Here is a 26,761-nt window from a genome sequence, read left to right as displayed (position 1 = left end):
GGCAACGCTTTACCACGTGCCGGTGAAGAAATGTCAACATAAATATATAATAACAACACTTTTGTTTTTAGTGGAAATAAATCAGTAGGTTATTTTAAATATTTCTATTATACTGGAATTATATAGTTAATATGACAACCAAGGTTCCTCCTCTAACGTACAAAGTAATTGCTGAATGTTCTGTGACGAAGGCGCGAGTGGGCTTAATGACACTTCGTCATGGTGAAGTTAATACACCAGTCTTCATGCCAGTAGGCACTCAAGTAAGCTACACTATTCCATTATTTAATGTATTAATTTAATAATACCATATAATGTATTTAGGGTACTTTGAAAGGTCTACTGCCGGATCAGCTAATTGAACTTAACTGTCAAATACTGCTAGGCAACACATACCATTTAGGCATGCGCCCTGGCATTGAAACACTTCAAAAGGCTGGTGGACTACACAAATTTATGAGTTGGCCCCGTGGTATTCTAACCGATTCTGGTGGCTTTCAGATGGTTTCTTTGTTAAAGTTGGCGCAAATTGATGAGAACGGTGTAAACTTCTGCTCTCCATTTGACAATAGTGAATGTATGTTGACACCTGAACATTCAATTCAAATTCAAAATACTATTGGCGCTGACATAATGATGCAGTTGGATGATGTTGTCAAGACTACCACTGTTGGCCCGCGTGTTGAAGAGGCAATGCATCGTACTATACGTTGGTTGGATCGTTGCATAAATGCACATGCTCGTGATGACGATCAAAGTTTATTCCCTATTGTACAGGGTGCATTGGATCCTGAATTGCGCAAAATATGCGCAGACGCATTGATACAGCGCAAAGTGCGCGGTTATGCCGTGGGCGGTCTTAGCGGTGGCGAAAGTAAACATGAGTTCTGGCGTACAGTACATGTGTGCACCGATCTGCTGCCAAAAGATAAGCCACGATATTTAATGGGTGTAGGTTTCGCTGCTGATTTGGTCGTTTGCGTGGCGCTTGGTATCGATATGTTTGATTGTGTTTTCCCCACACGAACAGCTCGTTTTGGTTGCGCGCTGGTTAATACTGGACAAATGAATTTAAAAAATAAAAAATACGAAAACGACATGCGCCCCATTGATGATGAATGCGAGTGTAGCACATGCAGCAAATATACACGTTCGTATCTGCATCATATTGCCGCGATGGAAGCAGTATCATGTAGTTTGTTAAGTATCCACAATGTAGCATATCAATTGAGGCTAATGCGGGATATGAGAGAAGCTATAGAGCGCGACCGATTCCCTCAGTTTATATGCGATTTTATGGCAAAACATTTCGAAGGTGAGTCGGTGCCATTGTGGATTAGAGAAGCTTTACAAGCGGTCAATGTGGAATTGCCGCCTGACGAAGATAAAGTGAAAGAAGCAGTGGCATAATATTGTCTTTCAATGTATGATTAATAATTTAATAAAAAAAATTATGTATATATGTATTTATTTGACAAACAGGCAAAAATACATAATAATGGAAATATAGTATTATTCATAGTTAACAACGCAAAGTAAACTAAATTAATCGTAAAAATTCATGCCGATTATTTCTTTGCCTTGGAAGTTGAAGCTTTGCCTGTAGACTTCTTACTGGCCGCACTGCTTCCGGCAGCTTTAGCCTTGGATCCAGCCTTAGCTTTCGACGATGTTGTGGCTGTACTCTTTTTTGCCTATATCATTAATTAATTTGCTTATATGAAATCAGTGAATTATTGATATTTTGAATATTTTACCTTAATCAAACCATCATTCTCTATTTTGTCCTCCTCCTCATCTGATACTGGTGCATCTCCACCATCTTCCCCTTCCATGCCATACATCTCGGTTTCGACGGTTGCCTCAGATTTCTTCTTTTTTACACCTGCATGCACTGAATAGGAATACGCAAGTACTTCTTTATTGTAAGTGCGCGTCAAGGCAGCCTTCACACGACCATCCACATCATCCAATAAACTCTTTTTGCCTGGCCAAGTCGTTAGTTCGACTAGCGAGTCAATATCTTCACGCAGCAGATGATATTCTTTTAGTATTTCTAGTGACTGTTCTACTCCTTCCATTCCCAACTCTTTCAGTGGACGCACGATTTTCGCCAGCAGAAAAGGTGCATAGTCCAGACGTATGGACTGACGTGAAGCAGATGTTCGCAAACGTGTGTGATCATGAATCTCTTGCGCTAGACGACTACGTTTGTTCGAACGTGAATATTTGCCTAGCCAGCCTGGAAAATTTATTTGCCCTGTAAAGTGTCCACTCATGTACTCTCCTGGCAGTACGGAACTGAAGATGGCCTGTGTTGGCAGTAAGGACCAAGCGGAGTTGGAACGTATGCGTTTGTCCACTAAATCACCCAAACTTAGCGCATCTGCTGTGCTGGCTACCTTAGATGGAATATCCGATCTAAAAACGAAATAACCACACTTTAGCGTATAAATGTTGGGGGTGGCACTAGATTTTTGTCTGGGCTACTATTTGATTAGTATGGTACTAAAACCATGCAATATTTTTACTTCACTTACTTGGAACCAGTGGGCGAAACTTGTAAGTAATTTTGTTGTACGAATAGTGGTCCCATACTGTAGTCTTGAAAGAACAAGTCACATTTGTCATTCAATGTCATATGTTTGTGTTCATCAGCAGAGAATACTTTACGCACCACCTCCCAAGGACCCTGTAATAAACTGTTTAATGGACACCTTCTACGACAAAGCTTTTTACAAATTGTAAAATACCATTTTCAAGTCTTTCTCTGCAGTTTTATTCGTTTCTTTAGAGCTAGTCGGCAGCTTTAGGTATTTGCCAGCACTTAACAGCGAAATGTGATTTATCGACTGACGTATATCATTGTTAGTCGCTTCAATTATTTCATCCACCTTATCGCTGTCGATTTTAAATCCTTCTTTACAGCAAATGCTTAAAATACGTCCCTTGATTTGTTGCGTACGTGGTTTATTGAAACGCAAATCGTAGCAATAGTTGACGAGTGAGCGCATTTTCTGATGATTACGATCATTACACATGCATATAATTGGCACTGAAGATTCTTTGATTAGAGCAATTAACTCTTGTATGCCACCGCGATCTTCATTACCAGCCATTCCATCAACTTCATCCATTAAAAGTACGTGCTTCTTTGTGACCGATTTGCCTTGTCCATGAAAATATCCATAAAGTGATTTATTGGACAAAAGCTCGGCTACTTCCTCCTTAAGAAGTCGCTTGCTACGAGTATCCGATGCATTGAACTCTACTGTGTCGAAACCCAATTCTTTACAAACTAGCGTAGCTGTGGTGGTCTTACCAATACCAGGCGGTCCTGATAGCAATGCCGCTTTATAAAAGCTACCATCATCGTTTTTAGCCCAAGGATTTGGCTTTTGTAGTTTCTTTTTGCCATCATGGTTGATGTACCACTTGGAAAGCCAATTTGTTAGTCTATGTGTGTAAAATTTTTCTTTTAATTATTTAAAGTACGTAAGAGTGAAGTATACTTACTTCGAGACATTACTTGTTGGTCCGAATTGCCCTACGATTTCCTTGACACTCGTCGGCTTATATTTGTCGACCCAGGGAAGCATTGTATCATCAATTTCTTTTCTCGTTTCGACATTGTTTTCACTTTCAGCAATATTCACCGCATCAGCTTCGATTTTCTCCGTTTTTACTACAATCCCTTTAACTTCTTTGTTTGAAGAATGAACTTTAACTTTTTCATCACTCTTCTTCTTCTCTTCCTTAGAACTTTCGTGTTTTGCTTTTTCAAGATGTTGTTTAGTTTCCTTTTCTTCTTTTACTGTTTTCTTTTCCTTCTTAGGACTGGTGTGCTTTGTTTTTTCTACATCTTGCCCGGTTTGTTTCTCTTCTTTGACAGATTGCTTTGATAGGTCTCCCGATTTTTCGCGTATAAGATCTAATAGTCCATCCTCACTGATGACATTTACACCGAATTCTTCGGCCTGTACTAATTTTTTGGGCCCCGCTTCCTCTCCAACAATTAAATAGTTCAACCTTTTACCCACTGTTGTCATCACTTTACCACCCAACTCCTTAATTATTGATGCGGCCTCGTCGCGCTCAAGTGATTCCAATACTCCGGTTACTAAAAATGTTAGACCAGCTAAGCAATTTGGTTTGCCCTTAAAAAATAATTAAAACATGCTTTTTAACATCTATACTCTTAGGACAAATGAGAATAATACCTTAGGAACTTCTTTAGATCCAGGATTAATAACACTAGCCCTATTTTTATACTTTTGATAGAGTATGGCTGACATGCGTTTTCGTTCATGGCGTTCTTCGTCCGAGAGCACACCTATAATTACACACATACATATGTACATAATCACAACAACAATTAATATATATAAAACTTACTGCTTTCCAAATCTTCACGATGCTGTTTTTTAACCTTGGGCGTGCTTTTTTCCTTTTTTAATATCTTCTCTTTTTCTCCTTTATCAGCAAGAGAATGTTCTTTTTCTTGTTTCACTAACTTTGGTGTGGGTGTATCTATTGATTTTTCCAACTTAGTTGGTGTTTGTTTATCCTTATGAGGGCTCTTTCGTGGCGTTTTTGACTTTGAACGTCGCACTTCTCGCTTTTCACCTAATTTATCATTTTCTGCATGTATACTCTGATCTACGTCTACTTCCATAAGGCTCTTATCGATTTCATCATCTTCAAATTCCTTTAAAACTACTACTTTTGGTGGAGGTGGTTTCTTTGCCTCTATACGTAAGGTTTCACCGCCAAAAAGTGCAGTAGGATCGACTGGTTTAAGCTTCTTTGAAGGCGAACTTTTCAGCTTGGACAATGACGGTTTCTTATTGTTCTGTGTTTTAGTAGCATCAGGTGACTTTTCTATTCGCTTTTTCTTTGCCGGAGTTTTCCCCTTAGCTATGGGACTTTCTGGTATTTCATCTTCGTCACTTGATATAACTCGAGCAGTGCGCTTCTTGCGTTTTTTACTCTGTAAATCATCTTCGTCATTCAACGGTTCAACTTTCTTTTGCGGAGCTGCGCTTTTATAAAATGATCTTATATCCTACAACCAAACAAAATAATTAAACCATTGAAAAGATGTTTTAATTCCACATTCTGATTAAATAAAACTTACTCGCTGCATTTTAATCTGTGTAATGCCGTATGTTATGAAATTTAGGTCACTATATTAAGTAAATGGCAAATTTGCAAAACTTTACACCGGTAATTTCGGCGCAAAAGCGTTTTCAAAATGACACACAGCTGATTTAAAAGTATAGTTGCCGTATTCGAATTATGTCAAAAGGAAGAAGTCAAACTTTAAATACGGTTTATTTTATTATTGTAAATAATATATTCAAAAAAATAAATATGTATATAGTGACGTCTATAGCAATAAAGTAAATTTTCTATATATTGAAATTATCCAAACAAAATGAAGCGGGACAAAAATAAATTAATCGCTATAATGCTTGAAAGCAATTTGAACTGCCTATCTCCTATAATTATCTTAGACACACACCTTTGTTATATTTGATACACTGCTTTATGAACAAAGGAAGCCAGTAAACAGATAAAGTAGTTTTCCACTTACTGATTGCTGTAGCCGGGAAAGTTGACATTTTCTGCTAAAAAAATAATATTGACACTGTCACACTATCATTTCCTCTGAATTGCAATTTTTTATTATCTTATATTAAAATAAACATTTAAATGCAAAGTTATTGTAAAATTAAAATTAAATCTTTAGATATTATCTGGTGTGAAAATTGTTAAAATATTCAAAGTTTTTTCTGAAACAACCGGAGCCGCATTAACGCCGATAATTTTATACGAACCAACATTTCAAGTTCACCAAAGAGCGTGAACGTAACTTCTACTCTTGATCATTATTTTGTCGCAGCTAGAGCCATACTCTTGCTCTCTGAGAACGAAGCAGGTGAGCGCTGTAGTCACATTTATAAAATTCTATGTCATCAACGTGTTTGGATTTCAGACTGTAAATTGGTAATACTAGTAATAATGGCAATGCCCAGTGACAAAACTAGGCGCTGGCTGAAAGAGATGCTGGCGGATTGAAAATTTAATTCGGAGAGAATTCTGAAAAGATTAAGAAAGTATACCTTTTGACATTACAAATTCAGGTATTTCCAAAGCATCCTTAGGTTAAATATCCGATATATTCATCGATCCGTATCGATAGAGATTTTCTGTAATACCACCATTCCTTTGTCGCTCAAAACCTTCGTCACTTATCACTCAAACAGAGTTAAGGCTATTCCCACTAAAGCGGCAACATCTCATGGTGTAGTTGGGCCGCTAGAGAAATAAAGCACGATGATGTATTTGACTATTATTGTCTAACTTTTATAAAGCAGTTCTTGTTGTTGTTGTTTTCACTAGTATAGCTAACTGCTTTCAAGATATTTTCTTACAAATTTCATGTTTTACGGCAGAGTTCATGCTAGATATGTATTGACGATCATTAGTCCGTAGCAATTTGATTTCCCAAAAATAATAGTAGATTCTTTAAATTCACCATTTTTACCAGTTTTTACAAAGAGTTCGACTTAATCAATCAATCCATCACAATACAACAAACACATATAAATTGGTTTTCGGAGCACTGTCGAACTATCGAATAACGAATGTACAAACAGATGGCAGACTGTGAAATGAGCTGGGCTAACAAATTTATTTTTAGATACACACGTATATACATATATGTACATGTATGTTTGTATGCATGTATGTTGCACATATGAGCAATTTGAAGCGCAAATTCAGAAAATTAAAAATCTAAGAAAAAATTAAAATTTTGAAATTAATGAAGAACGTAACAAATTCGGTGTGATTGCCGCTTTGTGCGCCTTTCAACATAATGCCGAATTTTACGCCTTGTAGGGGGTTACTGCTTTTCTTCATCGTATATGGGCGGGCGAGGAGGCGGTATGTATTGATAGGCGCTTTTTGATAGCCTAATGATATGTAGCATGTGATTAGCTACGCTGTCACGTAGACACGTCAAAGTTGCATCGATTACGCGCCAGACTTGGTGGCACCAGTTGGTGGATTTGAAATTAATGCTTTTGAAATTGAGCTACGATATGCTTTCAAAATACTACACTTCCCTCTAATATTATAGAAAAAGTATGTGTCTGTGTGTATTTATATTTGTAATGCATTTTTATAGTTTCCATAATCGATTACAGTCTTTGTTGAGTTGTATTAGTTTAATTTAAAGTTGTTGTGATGTTTCGAAATATATTTTTTCGGTATATGACTTATATGCATATTTTAAGTATTTTTCTAGTAGCTCACGTCCATCATAGCCTTAGTAAGACTATCTACCCAGTTTCGTGAGCTTGAAGCCCTCGCGTTCGATTTTTCCTAGAACATTATTGACTATACGACATATAAAGTTTATTCTTCGAAACTTCTTCTGACACAAAAAATCTTTCCAAAAGCCTCTAAGCCGTTCGAAATTGATCTAAAACATGTTAAAATTTTCATTGATGGGCCAAGCAGTCAAATCTTTCGATGATAATTTGTAGCCAGTTCTAAACGAATAGATTGATTTATGAAATTGCATTTAGGCCAATATTTATAAAGAAATCCATTCAATATTCTCTTCTTCGACCTTTTAACGCAAATGCAGTATCGATATCCCTCCGCCTCCGCAAGTTACTGGCGTCCTATCAACGAAAACTTTTTTGTCTGGTCATATCTTGTGTACTAAGGTCAATTTGTAAACGTCTTTAAAGCATTTTAACACTTTAATTAAATTTTGAAAAAAATCAATTCATCACAACGAGCTAATTTGACACTTAATAAACAGTGGAAACTGTTTTCGTCGGTGCCATAAGTATTATACATATGTACATACATATATTGATTGTAAACATGATTAGATTAACCCTGCAAAAGTTAAAGAAGACCAGGTGGTCCAAATGAACTATGCTTGGAAGCAGACCTGGTTACATATCTAACTGCATTTTATATTAAACCGGACTATGACAAAAGTTGAACATTGCCTTTTCGTGATTGTTTGGTTATCAACTCACTTCTCGGCGCGGTGCCTGCTTTAGCTTACCGTGAGGTCATCTCATGCCTTTTCAAACACATCACATCGCGACGCGAGAGTCACCGAAGCACTGGCCAGGCACGGTGCCTGCTTTACTTATATAGAGCCAGCTGGCAGCCAGCTTACCATGAGGTCATCACCTTTTGACTTCTAAATCACATCACATCGCGGCGCGAGAGTCGCCAAAGCACTGGTCGGGCACAGTTCCTACTTTTCTTTTATAGAGCCAGGGACGGTATTTGCTTTTTCAAGAATAACTACAATAATAATTGATGGTCTAGGGTTATTAGAGTATTCGTTGGACTAAACGAAGTAGATTGTTAGATGGTCTTGTCCCATGATATTGCAATGCTAATGGAACTATATTTTTTCGTATGTTAAGAACATTTCGGTCACTAGTGTTGGTTACAACGTAACGTGGTTTGTCCCAGTTCATGATGTGGTTCTGCTCTTAGCGAGGAACTGTATACGCATGCCTACATACACACTATATGAACGCACACAAATAATATAAACATGTCCACCTTATTTTTTTTTGACATTGAGTGTATTAGAAAGGGGTGAATATGTTAATTGAAACCACAACGAAGGGGTTGACATGAAACTAATGTAAATATACATACATACGTTTGTACATGTATGTTGGAGCTAAGCGAAGGCTGCAAATTCACTTGTCATTCCATCAACATTTATTGACATAATTGACCAGACCGCGCGGATTAAAGTGAATTTATGAGATTTATCCTTGCAGTGAATCGAAGCTGAAAACTTTGGGTACAAAATTAAATAAATTGCTGGGGTAGAGTGGGTTTAAGCCCTGCAATAATGTAAGGGACCTCTGGTGATGAATATTACATTATGTATGTGTTTTCGTCCATTCGGAACACACATGACCTAGCTAGCGTAGCCGCTGACTTTTAATTCTCTGAACTATGTCAATGTCGTCGTATATCTCATACAGCTCATTGTTCAATCGAATGCGATATTCGCCGTGGCCAACGCGCAAAGACCCATAAATCTTTCGCAGAACTTTTCTCTCGAAAACTCGCAACGTCGACTCATCAGATGTTGACATCGTCCAAGACTCTGCACCATATAGCAGCACGGGAATAATGAGTGACTTATAGAGTTTTGTTTTTGTTCGTCGAGAGAGGACTTTACTTCTCAATTGCCTATTTAGTCCGAAGTAGCCCCTGTTGGCAAGAGATATCCTGCGTTGGATTTGGACGTTGGCAGACGAAATTATCGACAACTTCGAAGTTATGACTTGAAGAAGTCACACGAAAGAGAGTCGCATTGTCTGAAACCTTGTTTGATATCGAACGGCTCGGAGAGGTCCTTCCCGATTCTGACGGAGATAAACATTAAAGCCCTGTACTGACGTCTTTTAAAATTTTAGTCGATCGAAAATTGAATTAAGCTAATTAATGAGAGAAAAACAAAATCGATTTTTTAATATTTTCAAAAGAAAATATTTTGAGAGGATATTTTAAGCTATTTAATGAGAGAAAAAAATAAAATCGATTTTTTAATATTCTGAAATCCACCTAACGTTTTGAATAATTCCTGAAAATAGAAAGTAAGATATTATTGAGCAAAGTTTTGAACGATTTTGTTTTATTAGCATCTTACTATTTTCCAAATTTGCTGTAACTTAAGAATCAATCATTGTAAAATTTATACTTGTGCATTTTGGAGGTTAAGTCTAGCTATAAAACAGATGAAGTGATTTCCTGTGATAGAAACGATACGAACATCTCGGCCTATCTACTAGGTTAGCTGAGGTAAAAGTTTAATATTTCAGAGGTCATGGTCGAAATGTATGAGTTTTTACTCGATTTTAAGTGTTTTATTTTTATACCCTTAACAGAGTATATGAGAATTGTCAGGTAGTTTTTGCACCCACAAGGAAACGGCTATATATTTAGAAAAGATCAGAATAACGAGCTGAGTCGATTTAGCAATATTCTTCTGTGTGTCCGTCTGTATATATGCGAACTAGTTCCTCAGTTTTTAATATATGGATCTGGAATTTTGCATACATCATTCTCCCCATGAAGCTACTCATTTGCCTGAACGACCAATATCGCAACACTGCAGGATATACTCGTAGCACCTGGCCGATCAAAATCAATGATGATTGTGTGGAAAACTTTTGTATTGAGAAGATATATTCACGAAATTTGATATCGAATTTTGCCCAAGGCAACCCTGCAATATCCGAATATATTGACAAAAGTCGACAGTAGCTGTCTTTACAAAAGTTGTATAAACCATTGTTATATGCATTTCTCACGAATTCAATGAAATTATTCGAATTCTAAAATTGGCGGTAGTTCGCCCAGTTCACGTATCCGTACGAGGTAGTATTAGTAATTATAAAACAGTTGTAGAACTTGTGCGGGAATAAGTTTTATTATTAATTGTGATTGCATTAATCATTGTGCTCCTAGCAATAGTGTCAGTATTGTTATGATTATGTTAATTAAAATAACTGTTATGCTTATCATAAATTGCCTATACGATTTCCAACTTGTTTTGCCAAAGATTAGCATAATATTTAGACTTTATATATTTGTATTTTGGTGAACCTTTTGAAATATCAAAGGGAATACTCGGTGGATTAGTGGCCGAGTGTGCTGCTGTGCAAAATATATACATATGTATATACAAATTTATTCATATTTACATATATTATAATGTTTAGTGTATACAAGTATCGGGTGATTTTTTAAGAGCTTGATAACTTTTTTTAAAAAAAAAAACGCATAAAATTTGCAAAATCTCATCGGTTCTTTATTTGAAACGTTAGATTGGTTCATGACATTTACTTTTTGAAGATAATTTCATTTAAATGTTGACCGCGGCTGCGTCTTAGGTGGTCCATTCGGAAAGTCCAATTTTGGGCAACTTTTTCGAGCATTTCGGCCGGAATAGCCCGAATTTCTTCGGAAATGTTGTCTTCCAAAGCTGGAATAGTTGCTGGCTTATTTCTGTAGACTTTAGACTTGACGTAGCCCCACAAAAAATAGTCTAAAGGCGTTAAATCGCATGATCTTGGTGGCCAACTTACGGGTCCATTTCTTGAGATGAATTGTTCTCCGAAGTTTTCCCTCAAAATGGCCATAGAATCGCGAGCTGTGTGGCATGTAGCGCCATCTTGTTGAAACCACATGTCAACCAAGTTCAGTTCTTCCATTTTTGGCAACAAAAAGTTTGTTAGCATCGAACGATAGCGATCGCCATTCACCGTAACGTTGCGTCCAACAGCATCTTTGAAAAAATACGGTCCAATGATTCCACCAGCGTACAAACCACACCAAACAGTGCATTTTTCGGGATGCATGGGCAGTTCTTGAACGGCTTCTGGTTGCTCTTCACCCCAAATGCGGCAATTTTGCTTATTTACGTAGCCATTCAACCAGAAATGAGCCTCATCGCTGAACAAAAATAAATCGGACGTAAAGCGCGAAACACATTTCGAACCGAACACTGATTTTGGTAATAAAATTCAATGATTTGCAAGCGTTGCTCGTTAGTAAGTCTATTCATGATGAAATGTCAAAGCATACTGAGCATCTTTCTCTTTGACACCATGTCTGAAATCCCACGTGATCTGTCAAATACTAATGCATGAAAATCCTAACCTCAAAAAAATCACCCGATAGTAAATATGCTGACTGCAGCACGCAAATGCTAATCAGGTGTTTGACGCAAATGTGACATTTTGATAAATGCGAGGAGTGAATGAAAGTCGCATTTAATTAATCAAGATTAACTTTGCTCACAAAATACATAGCCAAGACACAAGTGAAGCGTACATATGTACATATTTACCGATGTACAGATTTAGGCAAATGCCAACATGTGCATATGTTTGTATGTGTTTTTGGTGGTTTAATCATTTCGGTCAAAAAGGCGCTAATTGCATGCGGATTTATAAAACACGCTTTCAAATTCACACAAACACGCTCACAAAAATATATACATACATAAATATCGCCGAGTTATTGCCCATACTTATGCTTTGAAAATGTCGTAGATTTTAATGCGACACCCTGTGTGCCGACATTACACTAACCGGGTGGTAAGTTCACGACGAGTTGGGGGTGACTGCAGCCAACGCAAATATTTGCTAATGAATAAATTCCAGTTGATTTCAATCTGATTAATCGCCGAAAGTAATCAGCTGTGGATTAAAGCACATGAGTATGTACATATTGCATGTGTGTATGTATGTATGTGGTGTATACAGAGGGACGCCAGGAACCACTGAGGTGCCGGCAATTTAGTGCTCATTTCTGTCATTATGATGACTAAGCAAGTGGCTGACGTTACTACTGTAAATTTATTACAAATATACATATGTACATATGCATATACAAATCCATGGAATTATATATGTATATGTATATACTTATATATATTTGACACGATATTTATGTAAATAACCGCTAATATTATTCATGAGTTACAACGTTTAACATTTTATTTTTGTTTTATAAATCATAAAATATACAAATCATTCAAAGATATTATAATCACCAAAACCCGCTGCAAATATTCATTGCTTTATATACAAATACGCATACATGCATACATACATATTTGCATAGTATGTATAGCATTAACATATGTAAATAGCCAAATGCTATTAAATGCTAATGTCATAAATCCACTAAATGCGATTCTATCGCTTCTCGCTTACATTTGCGCTCGGAGCAGATGATTTTCTCCACTTTGCGTTTGCATAATTTAAATCCGGCATTACACGGTGTCTTAGGCAAATAAACAAGTAGTCGTGTGCCACATGCAACACAGCCACCGGCAGTGTAAAAGTCATTGCTGAAGTCATGCGAGAAAGGCTATAAACTTCAGCACCCATTTAAGCGACATCGTTGCCTTTTTTTATTTTCGCGGGGGGTGTGACGCTGTAAAACTTCGGACGCCTCTAGATTATTGTGGGAAGTTTGACATATGTTCAATCGGCCTGACAGTTCGGCTGTACGCTTTGTCACCCTTATTGCTTGGTTTCAATATCAAAAGTTGAAATCATTTATGTTAATGTGGTGTGTAATTTATGAAATGAAATCGCATTTTAAGGTGTTTAGTTGGACGTGATTTTTGAAATCCAGTAAGGATTTTGCTCTAAGGGTTAAAGAGCACCCTCCTTACGTAAAGTGCTAATAAGTTCGTGGTGGGCAAGTGAAGCAATAGCTTTAAATCTTTCTTATGATTGTAGATAGATTGTTTGAGGTTATGTCAATTGTGGTATTTTGGTGTTCAACATCTTTATTTACGAAAATAGTTTCATAGAAAATAGTTAAACAATTCAAGTTAATTCAGAGCAATTCGTTCATTTAAGACAATAAATGAGTATTCTTATTTTTTGTGACATCATTTGTGTTATCTGAATAGCCAGAAGTCACATGGAGCTAACTCAGGCCAACACTCGTACGGTGGTTGTGGCACGATATTGGTTGAACATTTGGCGAAAAACTCACCAAAAATCAATGCAGTATGCGACGGTGCTTTATCATGGTGCAAAAACCAAGAGTTGTCGGTCCATAACTCCGGTCTCTTTTCACGAATGGCTTCGCTCAAAGGACGCGTAATACTCTAATAGTATTCCTTGTTGATAGTTTGACGGTGGGAAGGAATTCGGAGTGCATCATACCCCGATAATCGTAGAGAACTGTCAACATAACCTTGATTTTTCACCTGCTTTGACGTGGTTTGTTTCGGCTTCGGCTCACCTTTATCACGGTATTCGGCCGTTTGAACGTCTGTTTCCGAGTCGTAAGCATGGATCCAGGACTCTTAGCCAGTAATATTACGTTTCATGACATCCTGGTAGTCGGAAAGCATTGTTTCACAGACGTTACCGCTACACTGTTATCGAAAAAATTTAGTGATTTTGGAACCAATCGTGCTTATGACCAAATGATCTTTCAAAATGTTTTCACTGATCCTTCCAATATTCCAACGATGCCAGTAAGATCTTTGACTGTTAATCGTCGATCCTCTAGCAATAATTCCTTTATTTTATTGACGTGTTGATCATCATTTGTTTGACAATGGATTTCTTGGCAATGCGTATTTGTCCCTTTATTTGCACTTTAGCGACAAAGTCAAAAGAGCTGCAGTATTTAAATATGCGAATCTACATATGTTATAATACTATTTACATACATATGTATGTATGTATATACATATGTATGTGCAGTTACAATGTAATAAGTTGCATTAATGCCGCAGAGCCAACAACTTAATCGACATTTTACGAGTGATACGCACAAATTGAAAAGCTAAAATGTGGCAGCCATTTTTGTTTTAATTTAAACACAAAGTCTCCACCTCAATCCCGACAAATGGTCATAAATAATAGCCAGAACATACCACACACAAACTTACACGCATGCATACACACGCAAACACACATCTACAAAAAGTATGGTGTGCTTTAACATGGCGACGGCAATGACGACGAAGCAAACGAAGAAAAGACGAGCACCAGTGTGTGCCTGTCTCGTTACAAATTTAACATTTTAATGGCAACTGTAAAGCGTTCGTACTTGTGGACACCTCGCCGAACATCACGACAGACAATTGATGTGTGTCCCAGCTCGCGAGTGTAACATAAAAACACAAGAGCTACTCATGCTGTTGCAGCGCTGTTGGCAACTGCTGTCAATAAGGCTTGAGACAATGTTGCTTTCGCTGTTGTTATTGCTGTTGGCTGCTGCTTGAGTTGGCGCAAACAAAAAATGGAGATTAACAGCAGAAGTCAAAGCAGTGAAAGACGAAGGCAGCGAATGAGTCGGCTGAAGCTTTAATTTTACCAACTTAACGATGCCACGCAGTATTGGCGCAATATACGGTAAATATTAGACAGCCAATGCAGGAGTATTTTATGTCCGGCCGGACGAACTTCATTGGTATTGGTGGTGGAGCGATTGGCTGTAGGCCACAAATAATGTGGGTGTGCGTGTGCTACAAGGCGTTGAATGACGAACAATGATTTCTTGCTTTGACCAATTTAACAAGTGTTCATATGAAGGAGTGTATTAGCCTGCATACTTATGCATGTGTGTATATGTAGATTTGTATGTGTTGGTTAACCAGGCTTAACAAGCTTGTATTGTCTTGGCACATCTTGCAGACCACTTTGCCTCCACCTACCAAGTGCTATATACATATCTACATATGTATGTATGTACATATGTATCTATATAAAATTATGTACATACGTATTTAGGTACATATGTGTGTTGGTGAAGGCGGGCGTAGTTCTGCGATGGCTTTTGCTGTGAACAATAAAGTTTACGCGTATTTGTTGCTATAGTTGGGACATTGCAGAGGATGTTAGCGTTGCGTACATAAATAAAAATACAGACGACAATATTGGCAAGGCTAGCAGCAATCACGCACACACACGTAGGCCATTCATTTAGCAACAAACGTGCACCATCGCAGCGATTTGGTAAACTTGAGTTGTCGCCTCCGATTGCAGTCCGTCTGCTGCGCTCTGCAGTTCAACATAGACATATGTACATAGATACATACGTGTGTACGGAATGTGGAGCATCAAGACAGCTAAAGGAAGCTGCAGTCCAATATTTGGCACCCGCTGAGACGCAGTTCTCTGACAATTTCAACCTGTGCGTTTGTCTTAAGTTTGTTTCATGGCATTGTTGTTGTTGTTACTCCACCATTGCATTAAGTCTCGCGTTGTTCTTGTTTTCAATAACTGGTCTGTGGTCAGTTTGTCGATTGCATAGCAGCAATTTTGTGTTTCATTTCGCTACTCTTTGGTGCTTTGCTCTCGTTGCTTCGGCGGCTTCTGGATTTATTCCTTGTAATTGTGATTATATTCGAGAGTCCGCGAGATTTCCTCAGCCGAGTCAAGCGTTGATGTACGGCGTGCTTCAAGTATTCCGCATTACTGCATTAGTTCAACTTAATTAAACTCCAAGTGCTTCTGATTCTGTCGCAATTACGCTGTGTCTTAAAGTTTCGTTTGCTTTGTTGTTTTGGTTTAAGTCCAGAAATTACTCTTCAAGTTTAGGGGCTTCAAATGAAGGATTTTATTGTATATACCAATATTATTATATTTTATTTAGCTCACGTATACATAAAGTAAGAGTGAACGAGAGGAGGGTAGAAACGAGGACAGTTCATCCCGGAATCGAAGTTCTTAGGAGCGCCTGGTGCTTTGCAATAATTTATACTCAATAATTAGAAGGTTCGGAGGACCCGCATCCTATATTCTTCCCGGGTCGCGAGTTCCTCCCTACGGCTCTGATAAGTTATACAGTCGTCACATCGGATACTTTTGATTTAAATCAATGTCCGATTCTAGTCTTCATTACATGTGACGTCAAAAATGTATTACTTCTCGTTTTTCGGCATATTTTTTACGAAAGCATAGTTCGTTTCACTCCGTATCGGATCAAGTCACCATTTCGAATGGTGTTCAATCGGTCGAGCGCTCCACTCTGAAACATCCGTTTTTCTGTTGCCGTTTTTCCTTAGATCTTACTATATGAATTAGTATGAATTCTATCGATATTAGCCGGCCGATATTGGCCGGGTGGATCCAAAGAGCTTGGGAAGAACAGCTCACTCGAATGCTACAAGTGCTTTCTCATTTCGTGTCGTCATCGTCCATTTTTCTGCTAAGAAACATCTAGGACGAGAATAATGAGAGACTTTTAGTCAGTAATTTTTATTCGTCGAATTATGGATATGGTTCTCAATTGCCTACCGATCCCAAAGTAACACCTGTTGGCAAAAGTTACTCTGCTTGATATCCAGGCTTAGATTATTTGTATAATTTATGCTGGTTCCGAGATGTTTAATGTCCCTGACTTTTTCAAATGTATAGCTGCCTATAGTGAAGTAGTTCCCAAGACGAGAGGAATCTTTGTATATGATTTCCAGGTACTTTATCTTGCCCTGGTTCACCAAAAAACAATCTCTTTCGCTTCTTTTTCTAAGCTTGAGATATTAATAATATTTGCTGTATAATATGTCTTATTCAAGATATGTCGGTTTATTAGATCAGGGAGTAGTTTGACACTTGAATAGGGAGAGAGATGCTAGATTCGTCAGAGCGAACTGGCGTACATTAATCAAAATTTAGTCTTCTGCAGCTCTAAAACTTAAAAACGTGTGTTGGAATTGTTGCTAATGTGTTTCGTGTGCTCATTTTTAAATATTTTTTTGAAATATTTTTTGACAGTCTATATTCGGTATCCATCTATACTGACTATACTACATATATCTGAACGACTGGGGGAATCATATATTTTTTCATATTTAGAAATATACAATCAAAGCATTGTTGTTATTGTAGCGGCAGAATTATGCCGAGTTCACGGTTGGCCGGATAAAACTACGGGTTCGTTCCGGCTACGGAGACCCGACTGTCGTTGGTTTAAAATGCAAACTATGCTTTACTGGTGGGTCAAAAGTACACTGACTAAAAGTAACAATTGACTTGACGAAAATTTGTATTTGTTTTTAAATATATACATATGTAGGTGTATACCTTATTTTGATTTAGTATACTACATTATCTTTTATTATTACAAGTGATGCGGAGTCAATATCGAAATTACACCCATCACCTGTAGTTAGTTAGTTACGACCAATAAAATACTAAATATGATGAACTTATGCTTCATATCGACTCAGCTAAGGAAAGTGTTCCACACCGATCGACTTCATTATCAATTTAATTGTTTACACAAATTGGGAAAAAGGGACTACGGACGGGCTATAACAATAAAAGCGCATGTTTGACAAGCCACAAAAATTCAGATGCGCAACAAACTCACACACACACACATGCATGTATGTATATTGCGTCAACCAAGGCTTATGTTCGATATAAAACAAAGACTTGCGCCATGTAGAACGATAAAAATCTTTAAAATGTTAATGATCACCACTGCTCAAATCAATATCGGTAAAGGGGAAAAAATCAAAAAAAGGTTAACTGAAGATAAAACAATTAAGAGTGTATTTAAGAACAAGCATTGGGTCGTACTGCTAACATGCATACACATATACACAAACATATGCAATGCAGTTAACAGATGGACACCAGAAGATGCGCGACTAAACGGCCAATTGAGCGCTAAGTTGGCTGAAAATGAAAAGAAATGAAGAAAAAACACCATAAATGACATGCGACAGAGGCGTTTGCTTTCGACTAACTGGCGAGCCGATCAACAATCAAGTTGAGTAGAATAAAAAATATTATTGTGCCGTCATTTAACACTGCGCCGTGGACAAACACAGTTTCTGATTACCAGTCGCGAGGATCAAGAGGCAGCAAGTTCGCTTTCAATGCCGCGCGGCGCTTACTATACTCATCTACATACGCACATAGTAAACACAAACGCTTGTACGCATGTTGTAACATTAATTGCCGCGACAGAGAATTGAACTGTCTACCTGACACAGTGATAGCAAATGCATTGATTGCTGCAGATCTCTTCGGTGTTGCTGTATATATAAACTAAAAAAGGTGTAAACTTAACACCAAAAGGAGTCAAAATAAATAACACTAAAAGGAGCAAGTTTGACACTAATGCGGAGTATTTGTAAACAGCACCTTAAAGTGTGATTTTAACTCCATGCTATAGTGAGCCGTGAACAATTTCTTTCGATATTACATTATTATCTTCGAAAATAACCTGTGACAACTTTTGTGAAGATACATTGTCAAATGTGAAAGTTTGGATTCCGATCATTCAGTTTATATGGCTGTTATATGTTATAGGGGTCCGATATCGGCAGTTCCGGTAAATGAGCAGCTTCTTGAAGAGAAAATGAGGTTTGCAAAATTTCAAAACCATATATATATATATAGACAGACGGACATGGCTAAATCGACTAAGCTCAACATACTGATCATTTATATGCACATACATACACACAAAAGTTTTGGTGTCAAAACAGCATTTATAAACTTAACACCAAAAGGAGTCAAAATAAATAACATAGCAAGTTTACACACAAACCTTAAAGTTTAACTCCACAAGTGTTAATAAGAATTACACTAAAAAGTGTAATTTTAACTCTATTAAGTCTTAAATTTTGAGTGCAGTTTTAGCTCCAATAAAGTGCAAAAAAAATTTACACTAAAAGGTGTAATTTTAACTCTTAACTATTCCCCAAAATTTGCCCCCACATAAAGGCTGGAATGAAACGAAACTCGTTTTTAATTCATTTTTTATTCAGTTCAAAAACTATTTACATATATTATTTAGATAAAAATTACATCCGTTATTATTATGTATATATTAGAATTAATATGATAACAATCATAAGGCTTTTTAAATTTCAGGTTGTCAAAGGGGATTATCTCCTTATTTTTCGAAGGAGACACCTCGTAAATATTAAGAATATCATCAAAAGTTGTGGTAGTATAATATTGAACATAAAATAATATATTATTATTAATAATATAAATATCTTTTATTTGTGCAAATATAAGCGTTTCGTTTTCTCGTTTCAAATAAAGCATAAAGTCAGTTCTATAACGATATCCGTATTTATATTCAATCCAAGTTGAAGAATATATGTTACATGTTTCGTATTCTGGTAAAACCTTTGATAGACAAAATTTTACATTTTCATTTAGATTAGTACTATTTATAAAACTTTTTCTCCCTACTGATAATGCATTTATTAAAGTCGCTTTCCACAGCACGCTCATTTTCATCTGATACTTTTTCGCTAGCGATTTACATATGTTTTGAAAATTATTTGTGAGTTTCGCCTGCCTTAGAATTTCATGATGTTTAGCCTCATATCTCATGGCCCATGTATGGACAACAGGACCTAACTTTCTAATAACCGATGGGTAGTGCGTTAAAAAGTGGTGTTTAGGTAACAAATTTACTTTATATTGTTGTATAATACATTTAAGATGATCTTTTATGTTTTCTTTTAATACTTCAATATACTTTTTATGAATAATTGGAGACATGACTATATTAATAATTTTTAACAATGAAATTACTCCGTGCCATAAATTTGGCAAACGCGACTGAATATCGAAGAAAATTAGTGGAAAATGTATTATGAGGCATAAATTTTGAGAAGCAGTTAGTCCTATTGAAGTGTTTGATTTTTTTATAACAACCTTTGGGGGAACTTCAGTCCTATACAAAAACCCAAAATGAAAAGTCTGTATTTTATAGTTTATATTATCAATTGAAAGAATTTTTTCCTGTATTACCTTTTCAAAAAAGTGTTTTAAAATAAAGGGAACAGCACCTTCCAAAACATCATGCATTACATCAACGTTATTGTTTTCTATGCTGTGGTAAAAAGTTAATTGATTAAATGCCGATAATTCCTTTACACCTTTCGAAGCTTCCAACTCAGAATTATCAGCATGTGTACCTACAGAAAGCATTTTATCATATTCAGTCTTTTTCCTTAAAAGCTGAGGATTTTCCTCCAAGGTATGACTAGCTTCCTCACGGCTTGCGGTACAGAATCTGCAGTAATGCTTTGCACGAAACGAAGTGACAAAACCTAGACATGTATTCGCACCTAAATTGTCATGTGCTATAGAAACGATGGTACCTTTTAGATTAATCCCATTAACATTAAGCCCTACGCTTTCAAGAACTAGTAGATCCTTTACAATTGGATGAAGAATATCATTGAAAGTAACATTTTCATTTTTTAAATATGCGCAATTAAAAAGAGCCAACAAGTGAATATTCTCCAACTTTGAATTGTACTGATACGGTAAATTTCTAATTGTAAAATATAGTGCACCGATTTTATGCAAACCCTTTTTGCTTCCCAGCGGATTAACAATTTCAAAATCATCATAAAAAATTTGAATTTGTAAAGCGTTTGGATTCTGCTGAAAAAAATTGGATGAACTGAAATTCTCTGAACAGCAAAAATTCTCTAGCATCTCTAAACTGCACGTGTGATCATTATTAAAATACAAATTCGTAAAGAGCTCATTTTTAAAAAGATTTCTTAGTGTTTCGATTATCGGAATATATTGAAAGTACGTTTGAACGAAAACTCTAACTAAAGAATTACAATCCCTTCTTTTTTTCATTATCCAGCGACCTCCTAGAGAGCAAGGTATGGGTTGTACAAAATGAGCCGATTTTGAAATTATACCCTCTCTTTTAAATTTACTTGAGTATTTACTTAACTTATTTTTATAAGAAACTTTGAATCTATCGCAATTCATTTGGAAATGTCTCGTTTGTATTTCACTGTGTGCACATAAAATATAGCTCTTTAACTCTTCTATACCTTCGAAAAAAGCATTTTCAAAGTGCTTAATTAATTTGTTTGCACTGGCTTCTGTATTAGCATTGATGCTCAACTGTTCACAAAATACTGATAAGTACGATAATGATTCATCATTTTGTAATGATGCAGGAGGGGATTCTTCACTCGGGCAATGCAAATTAGTTAATGCGTTTGAGCATCCGGGGTTTGTATTTAGATCGATGCCATTTTGTGAGCTTTGGTTGTCCTCACAAACAGTTTTCGTATTTTTATCAATATCACATTGTGAAGAATGTCGACGTAATGAATTAAATGTACAAAAAGTCTTTTTACAGTTTTCGGAAGATGCACAAGCCAGCTGTAAACCATGCCTTTCAGAAAGAAAATGCTCGTGTCTTAAATGAAAGACAACAAATGATAATTTTTCAAAGAGTTTCTTACATATAAAACAAAAATATCCCATTTTTTAAATTACTGATCGTTCAGCATCAATTTTGCTTTTGAACTTCATATAGATCTCAAGAACTCGATTAGAACACTTTACATTCGGTTCAACTTTGTAAATGAACTTAGAAAAAAATTTTAAAAAGTTTGACAATGCTGGATCGAATTCTATATGGAATACATAAAATGACTTAAAATATAAATCAAATACCTCAATGAAAGTATATGTTATAGGCACATGTAAAGCTTTACCGTCAATTAAAATAAAATACTGAACAATTTCCTCCGTACTTTTTCCAGATGCTACGATTGTGGGCTGCTTGCTGTGTAATTCGAAGTCGTCTATGGGTGTATTTATCTAAAATTATAAAGATAGTTAAATTATTGGTTTTCTTATAGGACAAATTATTGCTACTTTATAATTTAAATTTGAATAAAAGCAGGACAACAGTTATAGTTTTATCGCAAACGTTACTCCATACATACTTACATTCTGAAAATTTATAAATTTATTGATGGTTGATTCGAAATTTACTCGTTTTTGTTTATTTTCCTTTGAGCGTAGTGTAAATGAAGGTAGTAGTCGTAGCAGATGTAAAAACGGTTTGATTTCAATAAACCACTCTAAAAATTCAAAATTTAAATCAGAATTTTTAATACATACATATGTATTTCCTAAGTGAAGATGCTCACCTGGTATTAAACAGCTTCCAATAGTATCTTTCAAAACGTCTCCTGTGAATTTTAAATAACTTCGCCAAGAAGTAATTAGGCTGTTGGCTATTAAACGATTGTAGCGCAGTTCAAAATCGAATGAAATCTGAAAATTGTTTACTAGTAATAAAGATTATTTTACAAATGTTGTCTTATATACCAGGGATGGATCGTATCGAAAAATCGGAAAAGCTTTCAAAACATCAAGATGTAGGGTGCAATATCGAATTCTCTCATTCAGCGTTGTTTTCAATTTTTGCTTTATATCTTCAGAGTTCCCTCCAACGACACAATTTCTGAAGAAATCTACATCAAATTCCTCTGCTGTGCTCTTACGTCCATCTGTATTTGATTCACTTGAACTCTGGCTAAGATTCGTGCGCCTTTTTCTATTAAAATTTTTTAGCTTTGAAACCAGGTATCCTGAATTTTCCGCGGGATTGTAAAAGAGATCCTGTGAAAAAAAAGATTATAATCGCCGTCCGTATTAAAAAAACTCACTTACAATTCCTCCTATCTCGCTTGCGCTGCATTTGTAAACTGGAAAATTGGCGATAATGGCTTTTGCAAGAGCTATTTTTTGTTGCCGAGATGGATAATTACCACAAACTTTGCGCAGAAAGTTTACAGCTTCACGCACCAATATTCGGCGTGAGGCATCACTTAATGTTTTTGTTTGGTTGTATTCCTCCAGTATATGAGCACCATCACCTTCCTTAAGAAAGTCCAATAATGCCTATGTAAATACAACAACTCAATATTTATAAACATTCAAATCTTTTATACTCGCTGAGCAGAATATGAACATTTATTGAATGCAAATGAACAATGCGACTAATTTGCGTGCAAATGCGATGTATGTAGCTAGTAGTTCATATTCTGCATATACGCCCATTTTTTATACTCACTTCATTTCCGATAGCTTCAAAACTAGAGCTTATTGCCTTGTCATTGAATTTATTTTCTGCTTAAGATTGTACATTGTAATTCATATTAGCACAAATAATTGGGATTTTGTCTTAGCTTACCTTTGTCTAAAATTTCTAGCAAAAAACAGGAGCAACTTCCAAACTGCTTAATTGTAGATACTATTTGGTCTTCCTCTATTGGAACTTTATCCCGGTCCAGAAATTTTATTGAGATATTGTACGCAATGCCGAATTTTGAACAAACTGTTGAAATGATAATGCAATAAAGGTTCACAAACTTTAACTATCCCACAAACAAGAAAAAACTTACTGAAATCACGCACATCTTTCGCTCTGGTATCTGTGTTTATATCAATGAGTTTTATCACATTCCCACTTTTCACTTTCACCAACATTTGCGTTTTTATTAATCAATTCTTTATTTCTTTAAAAATTTTAGTTATTTTGTCTGTTGAAGCACGAAATTTCCCGACTGATTTCAGATGAAGACAAAGCAAGCCATGATGAGCGAAATGAGATGGCACCATGATTGCCATGCATTTTTTCATGTGTAGTAGTTTCGAAAAGCAAATAATTTATGCGGGATTTTAATTGTATTTAGATAAATGCATATATTGCGCATAACCGCAGATTAAGAAAACCACATCAATTCCAATTATTATTGGTGTGTATTTGTTAATATTGAAATTGAAAAATAAATTCTTCTTAAACTATACTGTCGTTTGGGATTAAATTTTGCACCTTTTTACAGATGAACATTTATATATTATTCAACAATTTTTTAATACATACAGATGCACATAACAGCATAGGTACTATTAATCCGTGGTTGCTGAACATATTCTTTACCTTTTATGCTAAATATTTTATTATAAAACTAAACAAATATCTACTCATAAATGCACAAGTAACATATGTATGTACATACATTTGCTCCCATGTATGGGAATGTAAATATACCATAAGTCAATGAAAATATTTCATACTTAAGGTATATCTTGCATTATTTGATGGCAACCCTTTCTTTGCGGCCACGAATAACTGTTAATTTCGCTTGTTATATACATACAGATGTACGTACACTTGCGAGCACTTGAATAGAAACAAAAACTGATGTCGGAATAATTGGATTTTTCTATTTTTCAACATATTTTTTCTCGTTTAAAATGAAATAAAATTGTCCGTGGCTAAGTGATAGGCCTCAACATTTTACCATTGTGATTAAACGCTTTTTTGTCTTAGACCTTTCGAAAAATGAACAATTTTTATTTTTCGTATAGAAGAATTGACGTGCACATACAAAGAATAACTTCCTGCCTTACCATTAATTTTGAAATATATTTAAGTAGGCGCTTCTGTCTCTAGACAAATACAAACAAATTAAAAAACCGTCGGTAAATCGTGTCTGTAAAACATCATGATCCATCATTCAAACATTGTCTCTATCCATGTGCGAGTTAGTGTATACTGCCGATCATACATGAGATGGGAGACAGAGAGCGGTTAAAAGCGATTTTGAACATCGCGAGAATTTATTGCCAGATTGGGTAATTAATAAACCATAAGTTTACTCTAGGGAATTTTCGCATTGGTATGAGATGGGTATAGACGTAATCAGCAATTTGTCAACAATTTTTCAAGTTAAAACCAAATTAGTCGACAAAAGAAGGATATAAATTTTTATATATATAATTGTGATACTTTGCAAGAAAAGCAATTTGCATTTATGGCATACATCAAATTGCAAGTGGTGGATTGGTATTGTAGTCAATTTTTTTCTAACTTATGGTAACGCCATTTGTAATGAACAGCAATGCTGACTACCAAATAGTGTTAAGCTTATACTTTAAAGTGCAGATCAGCGAGCAAATTAGTAAAATGACTACAAATGAGAATGACACATTTTCAAAGGTGTAGAATTCACTTTTTTGTGTGTATGCACTGTTTTGGTGTTACAAATGAGAATGCAACAATACATCTTTCATAAATTAGTGTTAGACTATTTTTGACATATGACGCGTAAAAGGTTATTTTTGTTCAGAATTTTCACACTTTGAGGCCTTTTTACGCTTTGGGTCTGTCGATTGCCCACCAAGATTGTGCGATATCACACTGTTGGATTTTTTCCAGTAAGTGTATATAAAGTCAAAAGTCTATGCGAACAATACCGCCTCGATTCAGGCCTTGGAACAAAACATCAAGAATGTCATTCGCCAATTACCAATCGAAATGTTGGAACGAGCCATCGAAAATTGGACTCAGCGGATGGACCATCTGAGATGTAGCCGCGGCCAACATTTTATCGAGATAATCTTCGAAAAATAAGTGCCAAAGTATGTCCTTTCGAATGCTAATAAACATTCGCCATTTAATTTGAAGTTTCTGTTTTTTTTTCTTTAAATAGTAGGGGAAATCGAAATGGATCACCATTTACAATCAGTACTAGGTTTAAAATTCCCCACTGAGTAATTGGTAGAAAATGTAATTGAGAATAACTATGCTATTTCTGCTCCAAACAAGCGCTTTTGAGGCAAAGATAAATCATAAATTAAGTTGTATAGATATAATAATAAGAAATCTGCATGTTTTATTTCTCAAAAATTTATTAGGATTAAAGAAAATAAACATAATTTTAGAGAAGAGTGAAGACATAAGGCCCTGTTTTCATAATATCTTATCATAATAATAAATGTATATTTAATATAGTGCCATATTTCTCTCATATACAAATATTAAATAAATTTATTCTTGTACTTTCTGGTGCACACAAACAAAAATTACAATAAAATACCCAAACCACTCTTCTCAAACATATTTCACATATATCACCAGCTGTTCAGATATTTTGCAATTATTTACCATTTCTATGAATTCCCTCTCGCTGTTGGAAAATTTCTCAAATAATTGCTGAAAATCATTAATCGCCTTTTACCACAAATTAATTGCAATTTATAATGCTTTCACTGCTGCTGAAACTAAAACAATTTGTAAACTAATGATTTGGCAAGCAATAAAATTTCTTTATTTTTTTGCTTATTGCACAATTAAATCTGGCATTATTATTATTTATTTGTTTTTATTTTAGTGCATTATAATTTTTTTATAGCATTCAAAATATATTTCTTCACTTATTAGCAATCGATTAAACGGCTAATGAAAGGCGCTGAAGCTTTGTGTTGCGAAAGCAATGTGTAAATAGAGAACTAAATTTATTTATTATTGTTTTCATTATTTATAAATAACATGTGTATTTAAGTACATGATATATAGACTGCGCCAGCAACAATAACAATAATTTCGT

The 26,761-nt window shown here is 35.7% G+C and overlaps 3 protein-coding genes across 5 annotated transcripts; 1 reads left to right on the top strand and 2 right to left on the bottom strand.

The window, feature by feature from the left end:
* The first annotated feature begins 6 nt into the window (after positions 1 to 6).
* LOC126755880 (queuine tRNA-ribosyltransferase catalytic subunit) lies at positions 7 to 1,529 on the top strand. 2 transcript variants are annotated; one of them, XM_050468608.1, is made up of 3 exons: positions 7 to 84; positions 144 to 263; positions 325 to 1,529. In XM_050468608.1, the coding sequence occupies exons 2-3, from the start codon at positions 207 to 209 to the stop codon at positions 1,408 to 1,410; spliced, it is 1,143 nt and encodes a 380-aa protein (XP_050324565.1). In that variant the 5' UTR covers positions 7 to 84; positions 144 to 206; the 3' UTR covers positions 1,411 to 1,529. The 2 variants fall into 2 exon arrangements, with proteins under 2 accessions (XP_050324565.1, XP_050324557.1); XM_050468600.1 differs by having other exon boundaries at positions 17 to 263.
* LOC126755869 (replication factor C subunit 1) lies at positions 1,452 to 5,253 on the bottom strand. Its single transcript, XM_050468588.1, has 8 exons — positions 5,138 to 5,253; positions 4,396 to 5,065; positions 4,221 to 4,333; positions 3,517 to 4,157; positions 2,754 to 3,456; positions 2,541 to 2,692; positions 1,758 to 2,421; positions 1,452 to 1,694 (listed from the first exon to the last, which is right to left on the bottom strand). The coding sequence occupies exons 1-8, from the start codon at positions 5,144 to 5,146 to the stop codon at positions 1,569 to 1,571; spliced, it is 3,078 nt and encodes a 1,025-aa protein (XP_050324545.1). The 5' UTR covers positions 5,147 to 5,253; the 3' UTR covers positions 1,452 to 1,568.
* A 14,058-nt stretch (positions 5,254 to 19,311) lies between these two features.
* LOC126760006 (uncharacterized) lies at positions 19,312 to 23,864 on the bottom strand. 2 transcript variants are annotated; one of them, XM_050475326.1, is made up of 8 exons: positions 23,771 to 23,864; positions 23,560 to 23,703; positions 23,440 to 23,498; positions 23,037 to 23,267; positions 22,692 to 22,985; positions 22,511 to 22,637; positions 22,308 to 22,441; positions 19,312 to 22,175 (listed from the first exon to the last, which is right to left on the bottom strand). In XM_050475326.1, exons 1-8 carry the CDS (start codon positions 23,853 to 23,855, stop codon positions 21,840 to 21,842), a joined length of 1,410 nt encoding a protein of 469 aa, XP_050331283.1. In that variant the 5' UTR covers positions 23,856 to 23,864; the 3' UTR covers positions 19,312 to 21,839. The 2 variants fall into 2 exon arrangements, with proteins under 2 accessions (XP_050331283.1, XP_050331291.1); XM_050475334.1 differs by having other exon boundaries at positions 23,440 to 23,495.
* Positions 23,865 to 26,761: the final 2,897 nt, after the last annotated feature.

The sequence above is a fragment of the Bactrocera neohumeralis genome, chromosome 2, assembly GCF_024586455.1.
Source record: "Bactrocera neohumeralis isolate Rockhampton chromosome 2, APGP_CSIRO_Bneo_wtdbg2-racon-allhic-juicebox.fasta_v2, whole genome shotgun sequence".
Classification (NCBI taxonomy): Eukaryota; Metazoa; Arthropoda; class Insecta; order Diptera; family Tephritidae; genus Bactrocera; species Bactrocera neohumeralis.
This window is presented reverse-complemented; position numbering and strand designations above follow the sequence as displayed.